Source organism: Hemitrygon akajei, chromosome 31 (assembly GCF_048418815.1).
Source record: "Hemitrygon akajei chromosome 31, sHemAka1.3, whole genome shotgun sequence".
NCBI lineage: Eukaryota > Metazoa > Chordata > Chondrichthyes > Myliobatiformes > Dasyatidae > Hemitrygon > Hemitrygon akajei.
In genome coordinates, this window is record NC_133154.1 from 332,548 (window position 1) to 350,980 (window position 18,433).

Genomic DNA, 18,433 nt, shown 5'->3' on the forward strand with positions numbered 1-18,433 from the left:
CCATTGTGCTGTGTCATCGTCTTCTAATAGATCTAATAGAAGGATGAGAGGGGATCTAATTGAAACATATAAGATTATTAAGGGATTGCACATGCTAGAGGCAGGAAACATGTTCCCGATGCTGGGGGAGTCGAGAACCAGAGGCCACAGTTTAAGAATAAGGGGTAGGCCATTTAGAAAGGACTTGAAGAAAAGCTTTTTCACCCAGAGAGTTGTGAATCTCTGTGCCTCAGAAGGCAGTGGAGGCCAATTCTCTAGATGCTTTCAAGAAAGAGTTAGATAGAGCTCTTAAAGATAGAGGAGTCAAGAGATATGGGGAGAAGGCAGGAACAGGGTACTGATTGTGGATGATCAGCCATGATCACATTGAATGGCAGTGCTGGCTCAAAGGGCCGAATGGCCTACTCCTGCACCTATTGTCTATTATCCACCATTGAGGTCTTAGTTGGAAGAAAGTTTAGGAGGATGTCAGAGATAAGATTTTTTTAAAAACACAGAATGTGGTAAGTGTGAGGAATGTTCTGCCAAGTGTAGTGGTAAAGGTAGATACTTCAACCAGATTCAGATTCATTTATTTACCACGTGTACATCAAAGCATACAGTGAAATGTGTCTCTTACATTAACTCAAGGATGCACTGGGGCAGCCTGCAAGTGTCACAACATATTCCAATGGTAACATAGCATGTCCACAATGCAGACTAGGGCTATTTTAGTTAGCAACATGGATATAAGGAAAATGAAGAGCTACAAGTTTTACAGGATGAAAAGGTTAGATTAATGGTGGAGTGGGTTTAACTAGGTCAGCACAACATCATGGGCTGAAGGGCCATTACTGCACTGTGCTAAATTCTAGGGTAGGACCACTCAAAGATAAAGGAGGGAAATGTGCTTGGATGTATCCTCCAAGAATACTTTGCATCAGTACTTACCAAAGTGATGGACATAAAGGATAGGGCGATCAGTATCTAGTGTGTTAATACACTAGGTCATTTGAGATTAAGAAAGATGTGGTGTTTGATCTCTTGGAAAAAACTGAGGTGGATAAGACCCCAGGAGCAAATGGGATACAACCCTAGTTATTGAGAGAGGCAAGAGCTGATATTGCTGGGGTCTTGATCAAAATCTTTAGAAGCAGGTGGGAACTCAGAGGATCACTGAATAGTTAATGTTATTCCATTGTTTCACAAGGGAAATAGGGATAATCATGGATTATCTGAGTCTCACGTATAACTCAGATTTCCATCTAAACCAGTCCCATCTCTCCACATTTAGCCTATAACCCTTTCCTAATCATTTACCCTTTCAAGTGTCTTTTAAATGTTGTTAATGTACCTATTTCTTCCATATACAGACCATTCTCTGGGTTAAAAAGTTGTCCCTCAGGTCCTTATTAAACCTCAGTTTAAACCTGTGCCCTCTGATACTTGGGGAAAAGACTGTGCACATTCACCCAGTCTATGCCCCTCAAGGTTTATACTCCTCTGTAAGGTCACCCCTCGTCCTTCTACACTTCCAACCTGCCCAGGTGTCAGTCCAAAACATCGACCATTTCCTTCCACGGATGTTGCCTGAGCTGCTGAGTTCCTCCACCGTGAGGTGTGTGTTGCTCCAGTGTTCCAGCATCCGCGGAATCTCTTGTCTCAACCAATGGGATTCCTCTGTGTATAACTGGGATGGTGCTGAAAAACACAGGCTATTGCTGGCTGTTTTCCAGAGAAATGTTTGTGAAATATTCACATTTGGAAAAGCATAAAGAGTTTTTGAATGGTCAGCATGGCTTTGTACAAAACTTGCCTGAGTTTTTGGGGGGGGTTTGAAGGTGATTGATGAAGGTGGGGCAGCGAATGTAGCCTACATGTACATTAGAAAGCCAGTTAACAAAGGCCTCTCATGGGAGGCTTATCCAGAAAGTTAAAATGTATGGGATTCACAGTGAATTAGTTGTCTGGATTCAGAATTGGCTTCTCCATGGAAGACACTGAGTAATATCAATGGGACTTATTCTACCTGGAGGTCTACCTGGGGTTCCACAGGGAACCAGCAGGTACCTCAGCTGTTTTTGAGAGATAGAAATGGCCTGATGAAAACATGGGTGGATGGATAGTAAGTCTGCAGATGATACAAGGATTGATGAAGCTGGGGACAGCGTAGAAGTTTGTCAAAGGATACAGCAGGATATACTGTAAATCAGTAGCAGACACAGGCAGAGAATTGGCAAATAGAGTTTATCTAGGCAAGTGTGAGAGGTTACACTTTGAGGTGTTAAATGTAAAGGGACAGGACAGAGTTAATGGCAGGAATCTTAACAATACTGATGTACAGAGGAATCTTGCAGTCAAGTCCACCGCTCCCTGAAATTGGCCGAACAGATTAAAAAAAGGGTGTGCGTGTACTTGCCATTGTTAGTCAAGGCATTGAGTTCAAGAGTCAGGATGTTATGTTGCTGTTTTCTAGAACTCTGGTTAGGCCAATTCTAGAGTATTACATTAATTTCTGGTTGCCCCATTACAGGAAGGGTGAGGGCCTTTGAAGAGGGTGCAGAAGAGGTTCGCCAGGATGCTGTCTGGAGTGGCAGAGGCTGAAGGGATTCCTGATAGAGGTTTATAAGATTATGAGAGGCACAGATAACAGTAGCGAGCTGGTATATTTCCCCTATGGTGGAAATGTTTAATACCAGAGGGCATGCATTTAAGGTGAGAAGGGAGGAAGTTTGAGGGAAATGTTCAGGGCAAGTTTATTTTGCGTAGGTGCTTAGAATTTTCTGCCAGGGGTGGTGGTAGAGGCAGATACGATGGAGGTGTTTAAGAGGTTGTTAGACATGGAAAAAGATGGATATCATGTCAGCAGGAGAGACATGATAGACTGAAAGGTCTGTTCCTCTGCTGCACTGTTTGAGATTCCCATCCCATTCCCTTACTCTCTCCAAATCCCTCAACCTGCAGTCATAATTCCCTCTCTGCTGCCTTACAGAGTGCCCCTCCATTGCCCTCTGTAGCCACCTCCTCCTCCCTGCCTGCATCTTTCAGATTTACATACACAGGTCTCCTAGTGCATTCTAACATGAGGGGGACTCTACACATGGCTTCCGGTGCGGTTTAATGGGAGGGGAACACCGCACATGGCTCCTGGTGCAGTCTAAGAAGAGGGGAACCCAAACAGCAGAGTGTCATGTGATGGAAGACTCATCTCTCATTTGTAAGTGGCATTTATTTATGCAGAGACAACCCCACTTCATCCACCTCTCCATCCTCACTCTGCTCCTGCCTTGTCTGCGCTGATTAGCGGCATTCCCAACATGCCTTTGGCAGTGGCGAAGAGGTTGACTGGTGTGGAGCCATCAGTGATCAGGGTTGAGTTCAGTCCCAGTCCCTGCAGCAGCTTAACCTGATGTGGGGACAAAGATTACAGGTCAGAGGCTGATGAGGAGGTTGCCTGGCTCCTCCAGTGGCTACTACATTTTCCCATTCCACCTTCAACTTATCATCTATTCCTCTCCTTCCCTATTAACATCTCCCGCATCCCCCTCAACACCTTCCAACTTCTTCCACCTCCCTGCTTCGTCCCCTCAACTGATCTACCCATCTCCTCCCTCCCTAACCTCTCCCACAACCCCTCAACCTCTTCCCACCTTGTCTACCTCCCGTTTTGTCCCCTCAACTGATCTACCCATCTCCTCCCTCCCTAACCTCCCGCACCCCCTCAACCTCTTCCCACCTTGTCTACCTCCCGTTTTGTCCCCTCAACTGATCTACCCATCTCCTCCCTCCCTAACCTCCCGCACCCCCTCAACCTCTTGTCACCTTCCCTGCTTCATCCCCTCAACTGATCTACCCTCCCAACCTCTCCCACACTCCCCTCACCCTCTACCCACCTTGTTCACCTCCCCTACTTTGTTCCTTCAACTGTTCTACCCATCTCCCTCCCTAACCTCTCCCATAGCTCCCTCAACCTCTTCCCACCTCATCCACCTCCCCTGCCCCACCCCCCACCATTCTGCCTCCCCAACCACCTCCACCTCTCTTCTCCAGAAGCCCTTTTCCTTCCCAACATCCCAGTCAATTACCAAAGGACAAAAAAATTGTTTCCCTACAACCACTCCCCACAACATTTTGTCTGAAATATGCCACCTCTGCTTTTTAAACTGTGACACCCCCCCCCCAACTTTTCACTTCCAGTTCTAGCTTTCCCCACAAGATGTTTGTCAGTGATGTTTCGTAGAACTGTACAGTGTAGGGACTAACCCATCCATGCCAGTCTCTCCCCACAGTCCTTGCCTGTCTCACTAAGACTATAAGATATAGGAGCAGAATGAGGCAATTTGGCCGCTTGAGTCTGCTCCGCCATTTCATCGCTGATCCAATTTTCCTCTCAGACCCAACCTCTTGCTTTCTCCCTGTATTCCTTCATGCCCTGACCAATCAAGAATCTATCAACAACCTCTGTCTTAAATATACCTGAAGACTTGGCCTCCACAGCTGCTTGTGGCAGAGTTCCACAGTTCACCACTCTCTTGCTAAAAAAATTCCTCCTAATTTCTGTTCTAAAAGGACACCCCTGTGCCCTCTCCTACTATAGGAAACATCCTCTCCACATCCACTCTATCAAGGCCAAACCATTCCATAAGTTTCAATGAGATCACCTCACATTCTTCTGAATTCAAGGGAATAAATTAAAAGCACTTCATATGATAAACCATTCAATCCTGGAATCATTTTCATGAAAATCCATTGAACCCTCTCCAGTTTCAGCACATCCTTTCTAAGATAAGGGGCCCAAAATTGCTCACAATACTCCAAGTGAGGCCTCATCAGTGCTTTATAAAGTCTCAACAATACATCCTTGCTTTTATATTCTAGTCCTTTTGAAATGAATGTTAACATTACATTTGCCTTCCTCAGCACAGACTCAACCTGTAAATTAACCTTTAGAGAATCCTGCATAAGGACTCCCTAGAACATAAGAACATAAGAAATATGAGCAGGAGTCGGTCATCTGACCTGTCGAGCCTGCTCTCCCATTCAATAAGATTGTGGCTGATCTGGCCATGGACTCATCCTGCCTTTTCCCCATAACCCTTAACTCCCCTACTATGCAAAAATCTATCAAACCTTGTCTTAAATATATTTACTGAGGTAGCCTCCACTGCTTCATTGGGCAAAGAATTCCATGGATTCACCACTCTGAGAAAAGCAGTTCCTCCTCATCACCGTCCTAAATCTACTTCCCTTAATCTCGAGGCTATGTCCCCTAGTTCTAGTCTCACCTATCAGTGGAAACAACTTTCTTGCATCTATCTTATCTATCCCTTTCAGAATTTTATATGGTTCTATAAGATCTACTCTCATTCTTCAGAGTCCCTATGAGCAATAGGGATATTGCTGCCCATTCTCCTAATCTGTCTAAATCCTTCTGTAGCCCCTCTACTTCCTCAAAACTACCTGCCTCTTCACCTATCTTCATATCATCTGCAATCCTTGCAAAAAAGTCCATCAATTCCATCATCCAAGTCATTGACCTATAATGTAAAAAGAATTGATCTCAACACAGACCCCTTTGGAACACAACTAGTCACTGGTAGCCAACAACTCTGTCCCCTTCCAATCAGCCACTGCTTTATCCATGCTAGAATCTTTCCTCTAATTCCATGGGCTCGTAACTTACTAAGCAGCCTCATGTGTGGGACCTTGTCAAAGGCCTTCTGAAAATCCGAGTAAATAACATCAACCGATTCTCCTTTATCTATCCTACTTGTACTTCTTCAAAGAATTCCACCAGATTTGTCAGGCAAGATTTTCCCTTGAGAAGACCATACTGACTACAGCCTATTTTATCATGTGCCTCCTAGTACCCTGACACCTAGAACCATATAACATTACAGCACAGAAACAGGCCTTTTGGCCCTTTTTTGGCTGTGCCGAACCATTTTTCTGCCTAGTCCCATTGACCTGCACCTGGACCATATCCCTCCGTACACCTCTCATCCATGTACCTGTCCAAGTTTTTCTTAAATGTTAAAAGTGAGCCCGCATTTACCACTTCATCTGGCAGCTCATTCCACATTCTCACCACTCTCTGTGTGAAGAAGCCCCCCTAATGTTCCCTTTAAGCTTTTCCCCCTTCACCCTTAACCCATGTCCTCTGTTTCCTAGCCTCAGTGGAAAAAGCTTGCTTGCATTCACTCTATCTATACCCATCATAATTTTATATACCTCTATCAAATCTCCTCTCATTCTTCTACGCTCCAGGGAATGAAGTTCTAATCTATTCAACCTTTCTCTGTAACTCAGTTTCTCAAGTCCTGGCAAATTCCTTGTAAACCTTCTCTGCACTCTTTCAACCTTATTAATATCCTTCCTGTAATTCAATGACCAAAACTGCACACAATACTCCAAATTCGGCCTCACCAATGCCTTATACAACCTCACTATAATGTTCCAACTCTTATACTCAATACTTCAATTTATAAAGGCCAATGTACCAAAAGCTCTCTTTACTACCCTATCTCCCTGTCTTGCCACTTTTAGGGAATTTTGTATCTGTATTCCCAGATCCCTCTGTTCTACTGCACTCCTCAGTGCCCTACCATTTACTTTGTATGGTCTACCTTGGTTTTTCCTTCCAAAGTGCAATACCTCACACTTGTCTGTATTAAACTCCAGCTACCATTTTTCAGCCCATTTTTCCAGCTGGTCCAAATCCCTCTGCAAGCTTTGAAAACCTTCCTCACTGTCCACTACACCTCCGATCTTTGTATCATCAGCAAATTTGCTGATCTAATTTACCACATTGTCATCCAGATCACTGATATAGATGACAAATAACAATGGACCCAGCACTGATCCCTGTGGCATACCACTAGTCATAGGCCTCCACTCAGAGAAGTAATCCTCCACTACCACTCTCTGACTTCTCTCATTGAGCCAATGTCTAATCCAATTTACTACCTCACCATGTATACCCAGCAACTGAATCTTCCTAACTAACCTCCCATGCAGGACTTTGTCAAAGGCCTTACTGAAGTCCACGTAGACAACATCCTCTGCCTTCCCTTCATCCACTTTCCTTGTAACCTCCTCAAAAAACTCTAATAGATTTATAAAACATGACCTACCATACACCAAGTCATGTTGACTCTCCCTAATAAGTCCCCGTCTATCTAAATACTTGTAGATCCTATCTCTTAGTACTCCTTCCAATAATTTACCTACTACCAACGTCAAACTTACCAGCCTATAATTTCCTGGATTACTTTTAGAGCCTTTTTTAAACAATGGAATAACACGAGCTATCCTCCAATCCTCGGGCACCTCATCTGTAGATACCGACATTTTAAATATATCTGCCAAGCCCCTGCAATATCAACACTAGTCTCCTTCAAGGTCTGAGGGAATACCCTGCCAGGTCCTGGGGATTTATCTACTCTGATCTGCCTCAAGATAGCAAGCACCTCCTCCTCTTCAATCTGTATAGGTTCCGTGACCTCACTGCTTGTTTGCCTTATTTCCATTGACTCCATGCCAGTTTCTTAGTAAATACAGATGCAAAATAACCATTTAAGATCTCCCCCATTTCTTTTGGTTCCATACATAGCCAACCACTCTGATCTTCAAGAGGACCAATTTTATCCCTTACTATCTTTTTGCTTTTAATAAACCTGTAGAAGCTCTTTGGATTATCCTTCACCTTGACTGCCAAAGCTACCTCATGTCTTCTTTTAGCCCTTCTGATTTCTTTCTTAAGTATGTTTTTGCACTTTTCATATTCTTCAAGTACCTTATTTGCTCCCTGTTTCCTATACATGTCATACATCTCTCTCTTCTTTTTTATCAGAGTTCCAATATCCCTAGAGAACTAAGGTTCCTTATTCTTATTCACTTTGCCTTTAATCCTGACAGGAACATACAAACTCTGCACTCTCAAAATTTCTCCTTTGAAGGCCTTCCACTTACCAATCACATCCTTGCCAGAGAACAACCTGTCCCAATCCACGCTTTTTAGATTCTTTCTCATTTCTTCAAATTTGACCTTTTTCCAGTTTAGAACCTCATCCCGAGGACCAGATCTATCTTTATCCATGATCAAGTTGAAACTAATGGTGTTATGATCACTGGAACCAAAGTGTTCCCCTACACACACTTCCATCACTGTCCTTACTCGTTTCCTAATAGGAGATCTAATATTGCATCCTCTCTAGTCGGTACCTCTATATATTGATTTAGAAAAATTTTCTGAACACATTTTACAAACTCTAACCCGTCTAGACCTTTAACAGTATGGGAGTCCCAATCAATATGTGGAAAATTAAAAACCCCTACTATCACAATTTATGTTTCCTGCAGTTGTCTGCTATCTCTCTGCAGAATTGCTCCTCCAATTCTTGCTCACTATTGGGTGGTCTATAATACAACCCCATTAACGTGCTCATACCTTTCCTGTTTCTCAGCTCTATCCATAAGGCCTTGGTAGACAAGCCCTTTAATCTGTCCCACCTGTGCACTGCTGTAACGTTTTCCCTAACTAGCAATGCCACCTCCCCACCCTCTGCCTCTATCACATCTGAAACATCAGAACCCTGGAACATTTGTACAGGTCCCACCTGCCCCAGAAGAGGTCCCAATTATCCAGAGGTCTGAATCCTGCCCCCTGCTCCAATTCTTCAGCCATGTGTTCATCCTCCAGAGCATCCTATTCTTACCCTCACTGGCATGTGGCACAGGTAACAATCCTGAGATTACCACCCTCGAGGTTGTTGCTTTTTAACTTCCTTAATAATCAACTCCAACATCTTCCCAACCACTGAGTTCAGACTAACTGGCCTATAATTTCCCTTCTTCTGCCTCTCTCCCTTCTTGAAGAGTGGATTGACATTTGCAATATTCCAGTCTTCCAGAACCATTCCAGAATCTAGTTATTCTTGAAAGATCATTACTAATGCTTCCACAATCTCTTCAGCCACCTCTTTCAGAACCCTGGGGTGTAGTCCATATGGTCCAGGTCACTTATCTACCTTCAGACTTTTCAGTTTGCCAAGAACCCTCTCTTTAGTTATGGTAACTTCACACACTTTATGACCCCTGACACCTGGAACTTCTACCATACTGCTAGTGTCTTCCACAATGAAGACTGATGCAAAATACTTATTCAGTCATCCGCCATTTGGCTCACTTACTTTCTGAGGTTGTTCAGTCCGAAGTCCGTGGTCCGGTCCTCAGACTCCAGACTCCGGGTTTTCTGGTTGTCCCTTGCTGTGGTTGGACTTAACCAGAAACACCTGAGGCTTATTATATTGGAACTGGGAATATAAGTGGCCCTGGCATTGAGTGTGGTGGGGGGTTGTTTTGTCAAGAGACTCATGGCTGGTGGAAGGCCAGAATGGGCTATTGCCATCCTTGGGACTGTGTTGGAGAACCATGGCTTCTGGGAGCCTTGCTGGCAGTAGTTGGAGCTGTCATTGTGGTATGGATTCAGCTGTTTCCTGGGCCAGCTGGGTGGCTGTCAGCCACTCTGAGCTAGGTGAGGATCTGGTTGTTTCTGTAGCCAGCCAAAGCTGCTGGCTGTAATAGCTACTTGGAGCTACCCTGATGCAGAGGTGGAACTGTCTGTTGTTCTTTGGTGTTTGTCTCTTCCTGTCCTTGCCTCTGTGGGGTAAGTCAGGCTGTTTGGCTGTTGCCCTGTGGGGGGAATCTGTCTTGTTTTTGCCTCTGTTGGGTAGGTCAGGCTGTTCTGCTGTTACCTGATGGATTGTCCTGCCCCACCTTGGTGTGGAGTTATAGATGAGTCCTGGCTTGTTGAAGGATAAGTCCTGGCTCTATGTCTGTGTACTGTCCTGTCTCATGTCAGTGTCCTGTCAAAGATGAGTCCTGGCTTGTTGGAGGATAAGTCCTGGCTCCATGTTGATATAAAGTTCCTAGTCTGCCCCTAGCTCCAGCTGAGTTCCCCAAGCTCCAGGACTACAGCCTCCAGCCAAGCCTCAAGACCCCAAGTCCCTAGCCAAGTCTTGTCATATCCTTGCCTGGGTTTGGTGGTCTGAGCCTGAGGCAAGACCCAGGTTCTGGGTCCTTGTCCAGTCTCGGGCTTGGAGTCCATGCCAGGTTCCTTGTTCCCAGTCCCTTGTCCTGGTCCTGCTTCCCTTGCCTCAACTGCATCTTGTCCTTGGGTTCTGTCTAGTCCTGTTTCTGGGACTCCAATGTCTGTGTCCTGCAGTTGGGTCCTGATTCAACACCTGACTTATGACAGAATGACCCCCCCCCCCACCCAATTCAGGGACCCAGCAACACAGACACTGGTGTCTAACTCTTGTCACCCTGGGGTCCCCCTTCTGATTGAACATCCACCTGCCCGAGTTGCCCATATTCCTGGAGAGCCGCTATAGTTGCCTGGAGGCTCCCATGGGGTGGGGTGGGTACTGTGGTGGTTCAGTCTGAAGTCTCTGGACTCTGGGTTTTCTGGCTGTCCCTTGCTGTGGTTGGACTTAACCAGAAACACCTGAGGCTCATATTGGAACTGGGAATATAAGTGGCCCTGGCATTGAGTGTGGTTGAGGGGTCATCTTGTCAAGAGACTCATGGCACAGATGGCTGGTGGAAGGCTAGAATGGGCTATTGCCATCCTTGGGACTGCGTTGGAGAACCATGGCTTCTGGGAGCCTTGCTGGCAGTAGTTGGAGCGGTCATTGCAGTAGGGATTCAGCTGTTTCCAGGGTCAGCTGGGTGGCTGTCAGCCACTCCGAGCTAGGTGGGGATCTGGTTGTTTCTGTAGCCAGCCAAGGCCGCCGGACGTAACGGCTACTTGGAGCTACCCTGATGCAGAGGTGGAACTGTCAGTCATTATTTGGTGTTTGTCTCTTCCTGTCCTTGCTTCTGTTGGGTAGGTCAAGCTGTCCTGCCGTTACCCGATGGATGGTCCTGCCCCACCTTGGTGTGGAGTTATAGATGAGTCCCGGCTTGTCGGTGGATAAGTCCCAGCTCTATGTTTGTGTACTGTCACATTTCATGTCAGTGTCCTGTTAAAGAAGAGTCCCGGCTCCATGCTGATGTAAAGTTCCTAGTCTGCCCTTAGCTCTAGCCTCCGAGTTCCCCAAGATCCAGGACCCAAGACACCAAGCCTCGACCCAAGCCTCAAGACCCCAAGTCCCTACCCAAGCCTCGTCACATCCTCACCTGGGTTTGGGGGTCTGAGCCCGAGGCAAGACCCAGGTTCTGGGTCCTTGTCCAGTCTCAGGCTCAGAGTCCACCCCGGGCTCCTTGTTCTCAGTCCCTCGTCCTGGTCCTGCTTCCCTTGCCTCGACTGCATCCCGTTCCGTCCTTGGGTTCTGTCTAGTCCTGTTTCCGGGACTCCAATGTCTGTCCTGCAGTTGGGTCCTGATTCAACACCTGACTTAATGACACTTTTATATTCCATCTTTAACTTCTTAATGACCTTTTTGTTGTTTTCTGTTGTTTTTTTTTTTTTTTTAGAAGCTTTCCAATCCTCTAACTTCCCACTAATTTTTGCTCTATTTTATGCCCTCTCTTTGGTTTTTATATTGGCTCAGATTTCTCTTGTCGCCACAGCTGTGTCATCTTTCCTGTGAAATTTCTAGAAGCAATTTAATAGGCACAGGATATATACATCCCAAAGAGGAAGAAGTATTTTAGTCATTGCTGTTCTGCTGTCATCCCTGCCAGTGTTCTTTTCCAATCAATTCTGGCCAACTCCCCTCTCATGCCTCTGTAATTCCCTTTACTCCACTGTAATTTTGATACATCTGACTTTAGCTTCTCCTTCTTTAGCCAGGGTGAATTTAATCATATTATGGTCACTTGCCCCTGAGAGTTTTTTTTTTTTTACTTTAAGCTCTCTGGAGCTATGATGTTGTGACCATTACAACGACTTGGATGGCTCGGGGCAGGAATGCTTACTTCAAGTGCCAGGCTTTAGATGTTTCAGAAAGGACAGGCAGGGAGGCAAAATAGGTGGGGGCATGGTACTACTGATCAGAGATAGTGTCACGGCTGCAAAACAGGAGGAGGACATGGAGGGATTGTCTACGGAGTCTCTGTGGGTGGAAGTTAAGAACAGGAAGGGGGTCAACAATTCTACTGCGTGTTTTTTTTTAAAATATATAGGCCACCTAATAGTGACATCAAGGAGCAGATAGGGAGACACATTCTAGAGAGGTGTGATAATAACAGGGTTGTCATGGTGGGAGATTTTAATTTCCGAGATATCGATTGATATGTCCCTAGAGTGAGAGGTTTAGATGGGATGGATTTGTTAAGTGTGTTCAAGGTGGTTTCTTGACACAATATGTAGATAAATTGTTGGCACATGGCCAAGTGGTTAAGGCATTGGTCTAGTGATCTGAAGGTTGCTAGGTCGAGCCTCAGCTAAGGCAGCATGTTGTGTCCTTGAGCAAGGCACTTAACCACACATTGCTCTGCGACGACACTGGTGCCAAGCTGTATTGGCCCTTGCCCTCCCCTTGGACAACATCAGAGAGAGAGATCAGCCTACAAGAGGAGAGGCTGTACTAGATCTGGTATTGGGAAATGAACCTGGTCAGATGTCATATCTCTCAGTGGGAGAGAATTAATTGGAGTAAGGGGAAATATGAGGCTATCAGGCAGGAACTTGGAAGCATAAATTGGGAACAGATGTTCTCCGGGAAATGTACAAAAGAAATGTGGCAAATGTTCAGGGTACATTTGCATGGAGTTCTGCATAGTTACGTTCCAAAGAGTCAGGGAAAGGATGGTGGCAAAAACTAGATAATGATAGAGATCTAAAAGATTACAAGGCTAGCAGGAAGGAGCTTAAGAAAGAAATTAGGAGAGCCAGAAGGGGCCATGAGAAGGCCTTGGTGGACAGGATTAAGGAAAACCCCAAGGCATTCTACAAGTATGTGAAGACAAAGAGGAGAAGACACAAGAGAATGGGACCAATAAAGTCTGACAATGGAAAAGTGTGTATGGAACCGCAGGACATTGTATAGGTACAGTACTTATTGAGTACTTTCCTTCAGTATTCACTATGGAAAAGGATCTTGGCAATTGTAGGGATGACTTACAGCAGACTGGAAAAACTTGAGCATGTAGATATTAAGGAAGAGGATGTGCTGGAGCTTTTGGAAAGCATCAAGTTGGATAAGTCACCGGGACCGGACAAAATGTACCCCAGGCTACTGTGGGAGGTGAGCTGAGTTTCTGGTGATGATCTTTGAATCATCAATGGGGACAGAAGAGGTTCTGGAGGATTGGAGGGTTGCAGATGTTGTTCCCTTATTCAAGAAAGGGAGTAGAGATAGCCCAGGAAATTATAGACTAGTGAGTCATACTTCAGTGGTTGGTAAGTTGATGGAGAAGATTCTGAGAGGCAGGATTTATGAACCTTTGGAGAGGCATAATATGATTAGGAATAGTCAGCATGGCTTTGTCAAAGGCAGGTCATGCTTTACAGCCTGATTAAATTTTTTTGAGGATGTGACTAGACACACTGATGAAGGTAGAGCGTAGATGTAGTGTATATGGATTTCAGTAAGGCATTTGACAAGGTTCCCCATGCAAGGCTTATTGAGAAAGTAAGGAGGTATGTGATCCAAGGAGACATTGCTTTGTGGATCCAGAACTGGCATGCCCACGGAAGGCAAAGAGTGGTTGTAGACAGATCATATTCTGCATGGAGGTCAGTGACCAGTGGTGCGCCTCAGGGATCTGTTCTGGGACCCCTGCTCTTTGTAATTTTTATAAATGACCTGGATGAAGAAGTGGAGGGATGGGTTAGTAAATTTGCTGGTGACACAAAGGTTGGGGGTGTTGTGGATAGTGTGGAGGGCTGTCAGAGGTTACAGTGGGACATTGATAGGATGCAAAACTGGGCTGAGAAGTGACAAATGGAGTTCAACCCAGATAAGTGTGAGGTGGTTCATTTTGGTAGGTTATATATGATGGCAGAATATCGTTTTAATGGTAAGACTCTTGGCAGTGTGGAGGAGCAGAGGGATCTTGGGGTTGGGGTCCGAGTCCATAGGACACTCAAAGTTGCTGCACAGATTGACTCTGTGGTTAAGAAAGCATATGGTGCATTGGCCTTCATCAACAGTGAGATTGAGTTTAGGAGCCAAGAGGTAATGTTGCAGCTATATAGGACCCTGGTCAAACCCCACTTGAAGTACTGTGCTCAGTTCTGGTCGCTTCACTATAGTAAGGATGTGGAAACCATAGAAAGGGTGCAGAGGAGCTTTACAAGGATGTGGCCTGGATTGGGGAGCATGCCTTATGAGAATAGGTTAAGTGAACTCGGCCTTTTATCCTTGGGGCAACGGGGGATGAGAGGTGACCCGATAGAAGTGTACAAGATGATGAGAGGCATTGATCATGTGTATAGTCAGGGTTTTTCCCAGGGCTGGAATTACTAGCATGAGAGGGCATAGTTTTAAAGTGCTTGGAAGTGGGTACAGAGGAGATGTCGGGTAAGTTTTTTTTTTAATGCATAGAGTGATGAGTGCATGGAATGGGTTGACTGTGATGGTGGTGGAGGTGAATACAATAGTCTTTTAAGAGACTCCTGGACAGGTACATGGAGCTCAGAAAAATGGAGGGCTATGGGTAACCCTAGGTAATTTCCAAAGTAAGGTCATGTTCGGCACAGCTTTGTGGGCCAAAGTGCCTGTATTATGCTGTAGGTTTTGTTTGTTTCTAATCAAATCCAGTTCACTACACAATACCCAATCCAGAATAGCTGATTTCCTTGTTTGCTCAACCACGAGCTGCTTCAAAAGCCATCTCATAAGCATTGTAGAATACACTGGGAATCCAGCACCAAACTGATTTTCCCAGTTTACCTGAATATTGAAACACCCCCACGACTATTGTAATATTGCCCTTTTGTATCTCCCATTGTAATTTGTGGACCACATTCTTACTACTGTTTTGGGGTCTGTATACCACTCCCATCAGGGACTTTTTACCCTTGCAGTTCCTTAGCCTATACACAATGATTCAACACCTTCTGACCCACACCTCTTTCTAATGAATTGATTTCATATTTTTACCAACAAAGCAATGCTGCCCCCTGACTTTCTGCCTGTCCTTTCGATACAATGTGTATCCTTGGAAATTAGAGTTCCCAGTTATAATCTTTTTCCCATGATTCAGTAATGCCTACAACTTCATACCTGCCAATCTGCAACTGTTCATCCATATAATGCACTCATTCAAATATAACGCCTTCAGTCCTGTATTCACCATTTTTGATTTTGTCCACCTCTAATGTTGCAACTGATCTGTTGACTGCAATTTTGCCCTATCAACGGCCTCTCCTCACTACACATTGCCTCTGTTTGTAAACCAGCTACCTAATTTTCAGCGCTATTATCCACCTTTTCCTACGATAATACTTGCATTGAGATTTATGCAACTCAGGACGCTGGTCACACCATGATCAACATTTTGATTCCTAACTTTGTCTGAGGTCTTTCCAATATCTCCCTCCACAACCTCTCCACTAACTGTTCTGGCATTCTTGTTCCCATCTCCTGCAATTCTAGTTTAAACCCCACTGTGCAGCGTTGGCAAACCTTCCTGCTAGGATATTAGTCCCCCTCCAGTTCAGATGCAAACCTTCCCTTCTGTCTTCTGTACAGATCCCACCTTCCCAGGAGGAGAGCCCAAAAATAATGCCCTTCCTCCTACACCAACTCTTAGCCTTGTATTAACCATTATAATCATCCTAGTTCTGGCTTCACTAGCACATGGCATAGGTAGTAATCCAGACTCCATCCAAGATAGAATATAGAAAATGGAAAATCTACAGCACATTATTGGTCCTTCGGCCCACAATGTTGTACTGACCATGTAACCTACACTGGAAGCTGCCTAGAATTTCCCTACTGCACAGCCTTCTAATTTTCTAAGCTCCATGTACCTGTCTAAGAGTCTCTTAAAAGACCCTATTATATCCGCCTCCACCACTGTTGCTGGCAGTGTATTCCACGCACCCATCACACTCTGTGTGAAAAACGTACCTCTGTCCCCCTTGTATCTACTTCCAAGCACCTTAAAACTACGGCCCCTCGTGTTAGACATTTCAGCCCTGGTTAAAAGCCTCTGGCTATCTGCACAATTAACGCTTCTCATCATCTATACACCTCTATTAGATCACCTCTCATCCTCTGTCACTCCAAGGAGAAAAGGCCAAATTGACTTAACCTATTCTCATAGGGCATGCTCTCCAATCCAGGCAACATCCTTGTAAATCTCCTCTGCACACTCTCTATAGCATTCACATCTTTCCTGTAATGAGGTGTCCAGAACTGAGCACAATACTCCAGTGGGGTCTGACCAAGATCTTGTATAACTGTAACATTACGTCACGGCTCTTGAACTCAATCCCATGGTTGATGAAGATCAACACACCAGTCTTCTTAACAACATTGTCAACCTGGACTCTGGAACTCAGGAGACAACATACCAATAGAGAATCTTATTCTCGCCCACAAAACCTCATGTCCATTCCCCTAGCTAACAGCAGGTATATGGGGTTAAGTGGGATCTGAGATTAACCATGATGGAATGGTGGAGCAGTCTCAATGGCCTAATTCTGCTTCTATGTTCTATGGACCCCCCCCCCCCCCATTATCACAGCATGCCTCTTCCTCCTCTTCCCTTCTGAATCACAGAGCCATACTCAGCCAGAAACCTGACCACTGTGACTTCCCTCTGTTAGGTCATCACACCTGACAGTATCAAAAGTGATAGAAAGGGTGTGCAGGAGATTTAGAACATAGAATAGTACAGCACATTACAGGCCCTTCGGCCCACAATGTTGTGCCGACCCTCAAACCCTGCCTCCCATATAACACCCCACCTTAAATTCCTCAATATACCTGTCTAGTAGTCTCTTAAACTTCACTAGTTTATCTGCCTCCACCACTGACTCAGGCAGTGCATTCCACACACCAACCACTCTGAGTGGAAAAACCTCCCTCTAATATGCCCCTTGAACTTCCCTCCCCTTACCTTAAAGCCATGTCCTCTTGTACTGAGCAGTGGTGCCCTGGGGAAGAGGCACTGGCTGTCCACTCTGTCTATTCCTCTTAATATCTTGTACACCTCTATCATGTCTCCTCTCATCCTCCTCCTCTCCAAAGAGTAAAGTCCTAGCTCCCTTAATCTCTGATCATAATCCATACTATCTAAACCAGGCAGCATCCTGGTAAATCTCCTCTGTACCCTTTCCAATGCTTCCACATCCTTCCTATAGTGAGGCGACCAGAACTGGACACAGTACTCCAAGTGTGGCCTAACTAGACTTTCTAACTAGTCTTTCTGAATAAGCCTACCATATGGAACCTTGTCAAATGCCTTACTAAAATCCATGTAGATCACATCCACTGCACTACCCTCATCTATATGCCTGGTTACCCCCTCAAAGAACTCTATCAGGCTTGTTAGGCACGATCTGCCCTTCACAAAGCCATGCTGACTGTCCCTGATCAGACCATGATTCTCTAAATGCCCATAGACCCTATCTCTAAGAATCTTTTCCAACAGCTTTCCCACCACAGACATAAGGCTCACTGGTCTATAATTACCTGGACTATCCCTACTACCTTTTTTGAACAAGGGGACAACATTCGCCTCCCTCCAATCCTCCGGTACCATTCCCATGGACAACGAGGACATAAGGATCCTAGCCAGAGGTTCAGCAATCTCTTCCCTTGCCTCGTGGAGCAGCCTGGGGAATATTTCGTCAGGCCCCAGGGACTTATCCATCCTAATATATTTTAACAACGCCAACACCTCCTCTCCCTTAATATCAACATGCTCCAGAACATCAACCTCACTCGTATTGTCCTCACCATCATCAAGTTCCCTCTCAGTGGTGAATACTGAAGAAAAGTATTCATTAAGGACCTTGCTCACTTCCACAGCCTCCAGGCACATCTTCCCACTTGTATCTCTAATCGGTCCTACCTTCACTCCTGTCATCCTTTTGTTCTTCACATAATTGAAGAATGCCTTGAGGTTTTCCTTTACCCTACTCGCTAAGGCCTTATCATGCCCCCTTCTTGCTCTTCTCAGCCCATTCTTAAGCTCCTTTCTTGCTACCCTATATTCCTCGATAGCCCCATCTGATCCTTGCTTCCTAAACCTCATGTATGCTGCCTTCTTCCACCTGACTGGATTTTCCACTTCACTTGTCACCTATGGTTCCTTCACCCTACTATTCTTTATCTTCCTCACCGGGACAAATTTATCCCTAACATCCTGCAAGAGATCCTTAAACATCGACCCCATGTCCATAGTACATTTCCCTGCAAAAACATCATCCCAATTCACACCCACAAGTTCTAGCCTTATAGCCTCATAATTTGCCCTTCCCCAATTAAAAATTTTCCTGTCCTCTCTGGTTCTATCCTTTTCCATGATAATGCTAAAGGTTAGGGAGTGG

General features: G+C 45.1%; 1 protein-coding gene across 2 annotated transcripts in view; it reads right to left on the minus strand.

Annotated features, from left to right (window-relative positions):
• Window positions 1–556: 556 nt before the first annotated feature.
• mvp (major vault protein) overlaps window positions 557–18,433 on the minus strand; it is a 45,879-nt gene continuing 28,002 nt past the window's right edge. For both annotated transcript variants that reach the window (XM_073033512.1, XM_073033513.1), the window contains exon 17: window positions 557–3,385. In XM_073033512.1, the coding sequence (XP_072889613.1) occupies window positions 3,251–3,385 (135 nt within the window). In that variant the 3' untranslated portion in view covers window positions 557–3,250. The remainder of the gene's footprint in view (window positions 3,386–18,433) is intronic.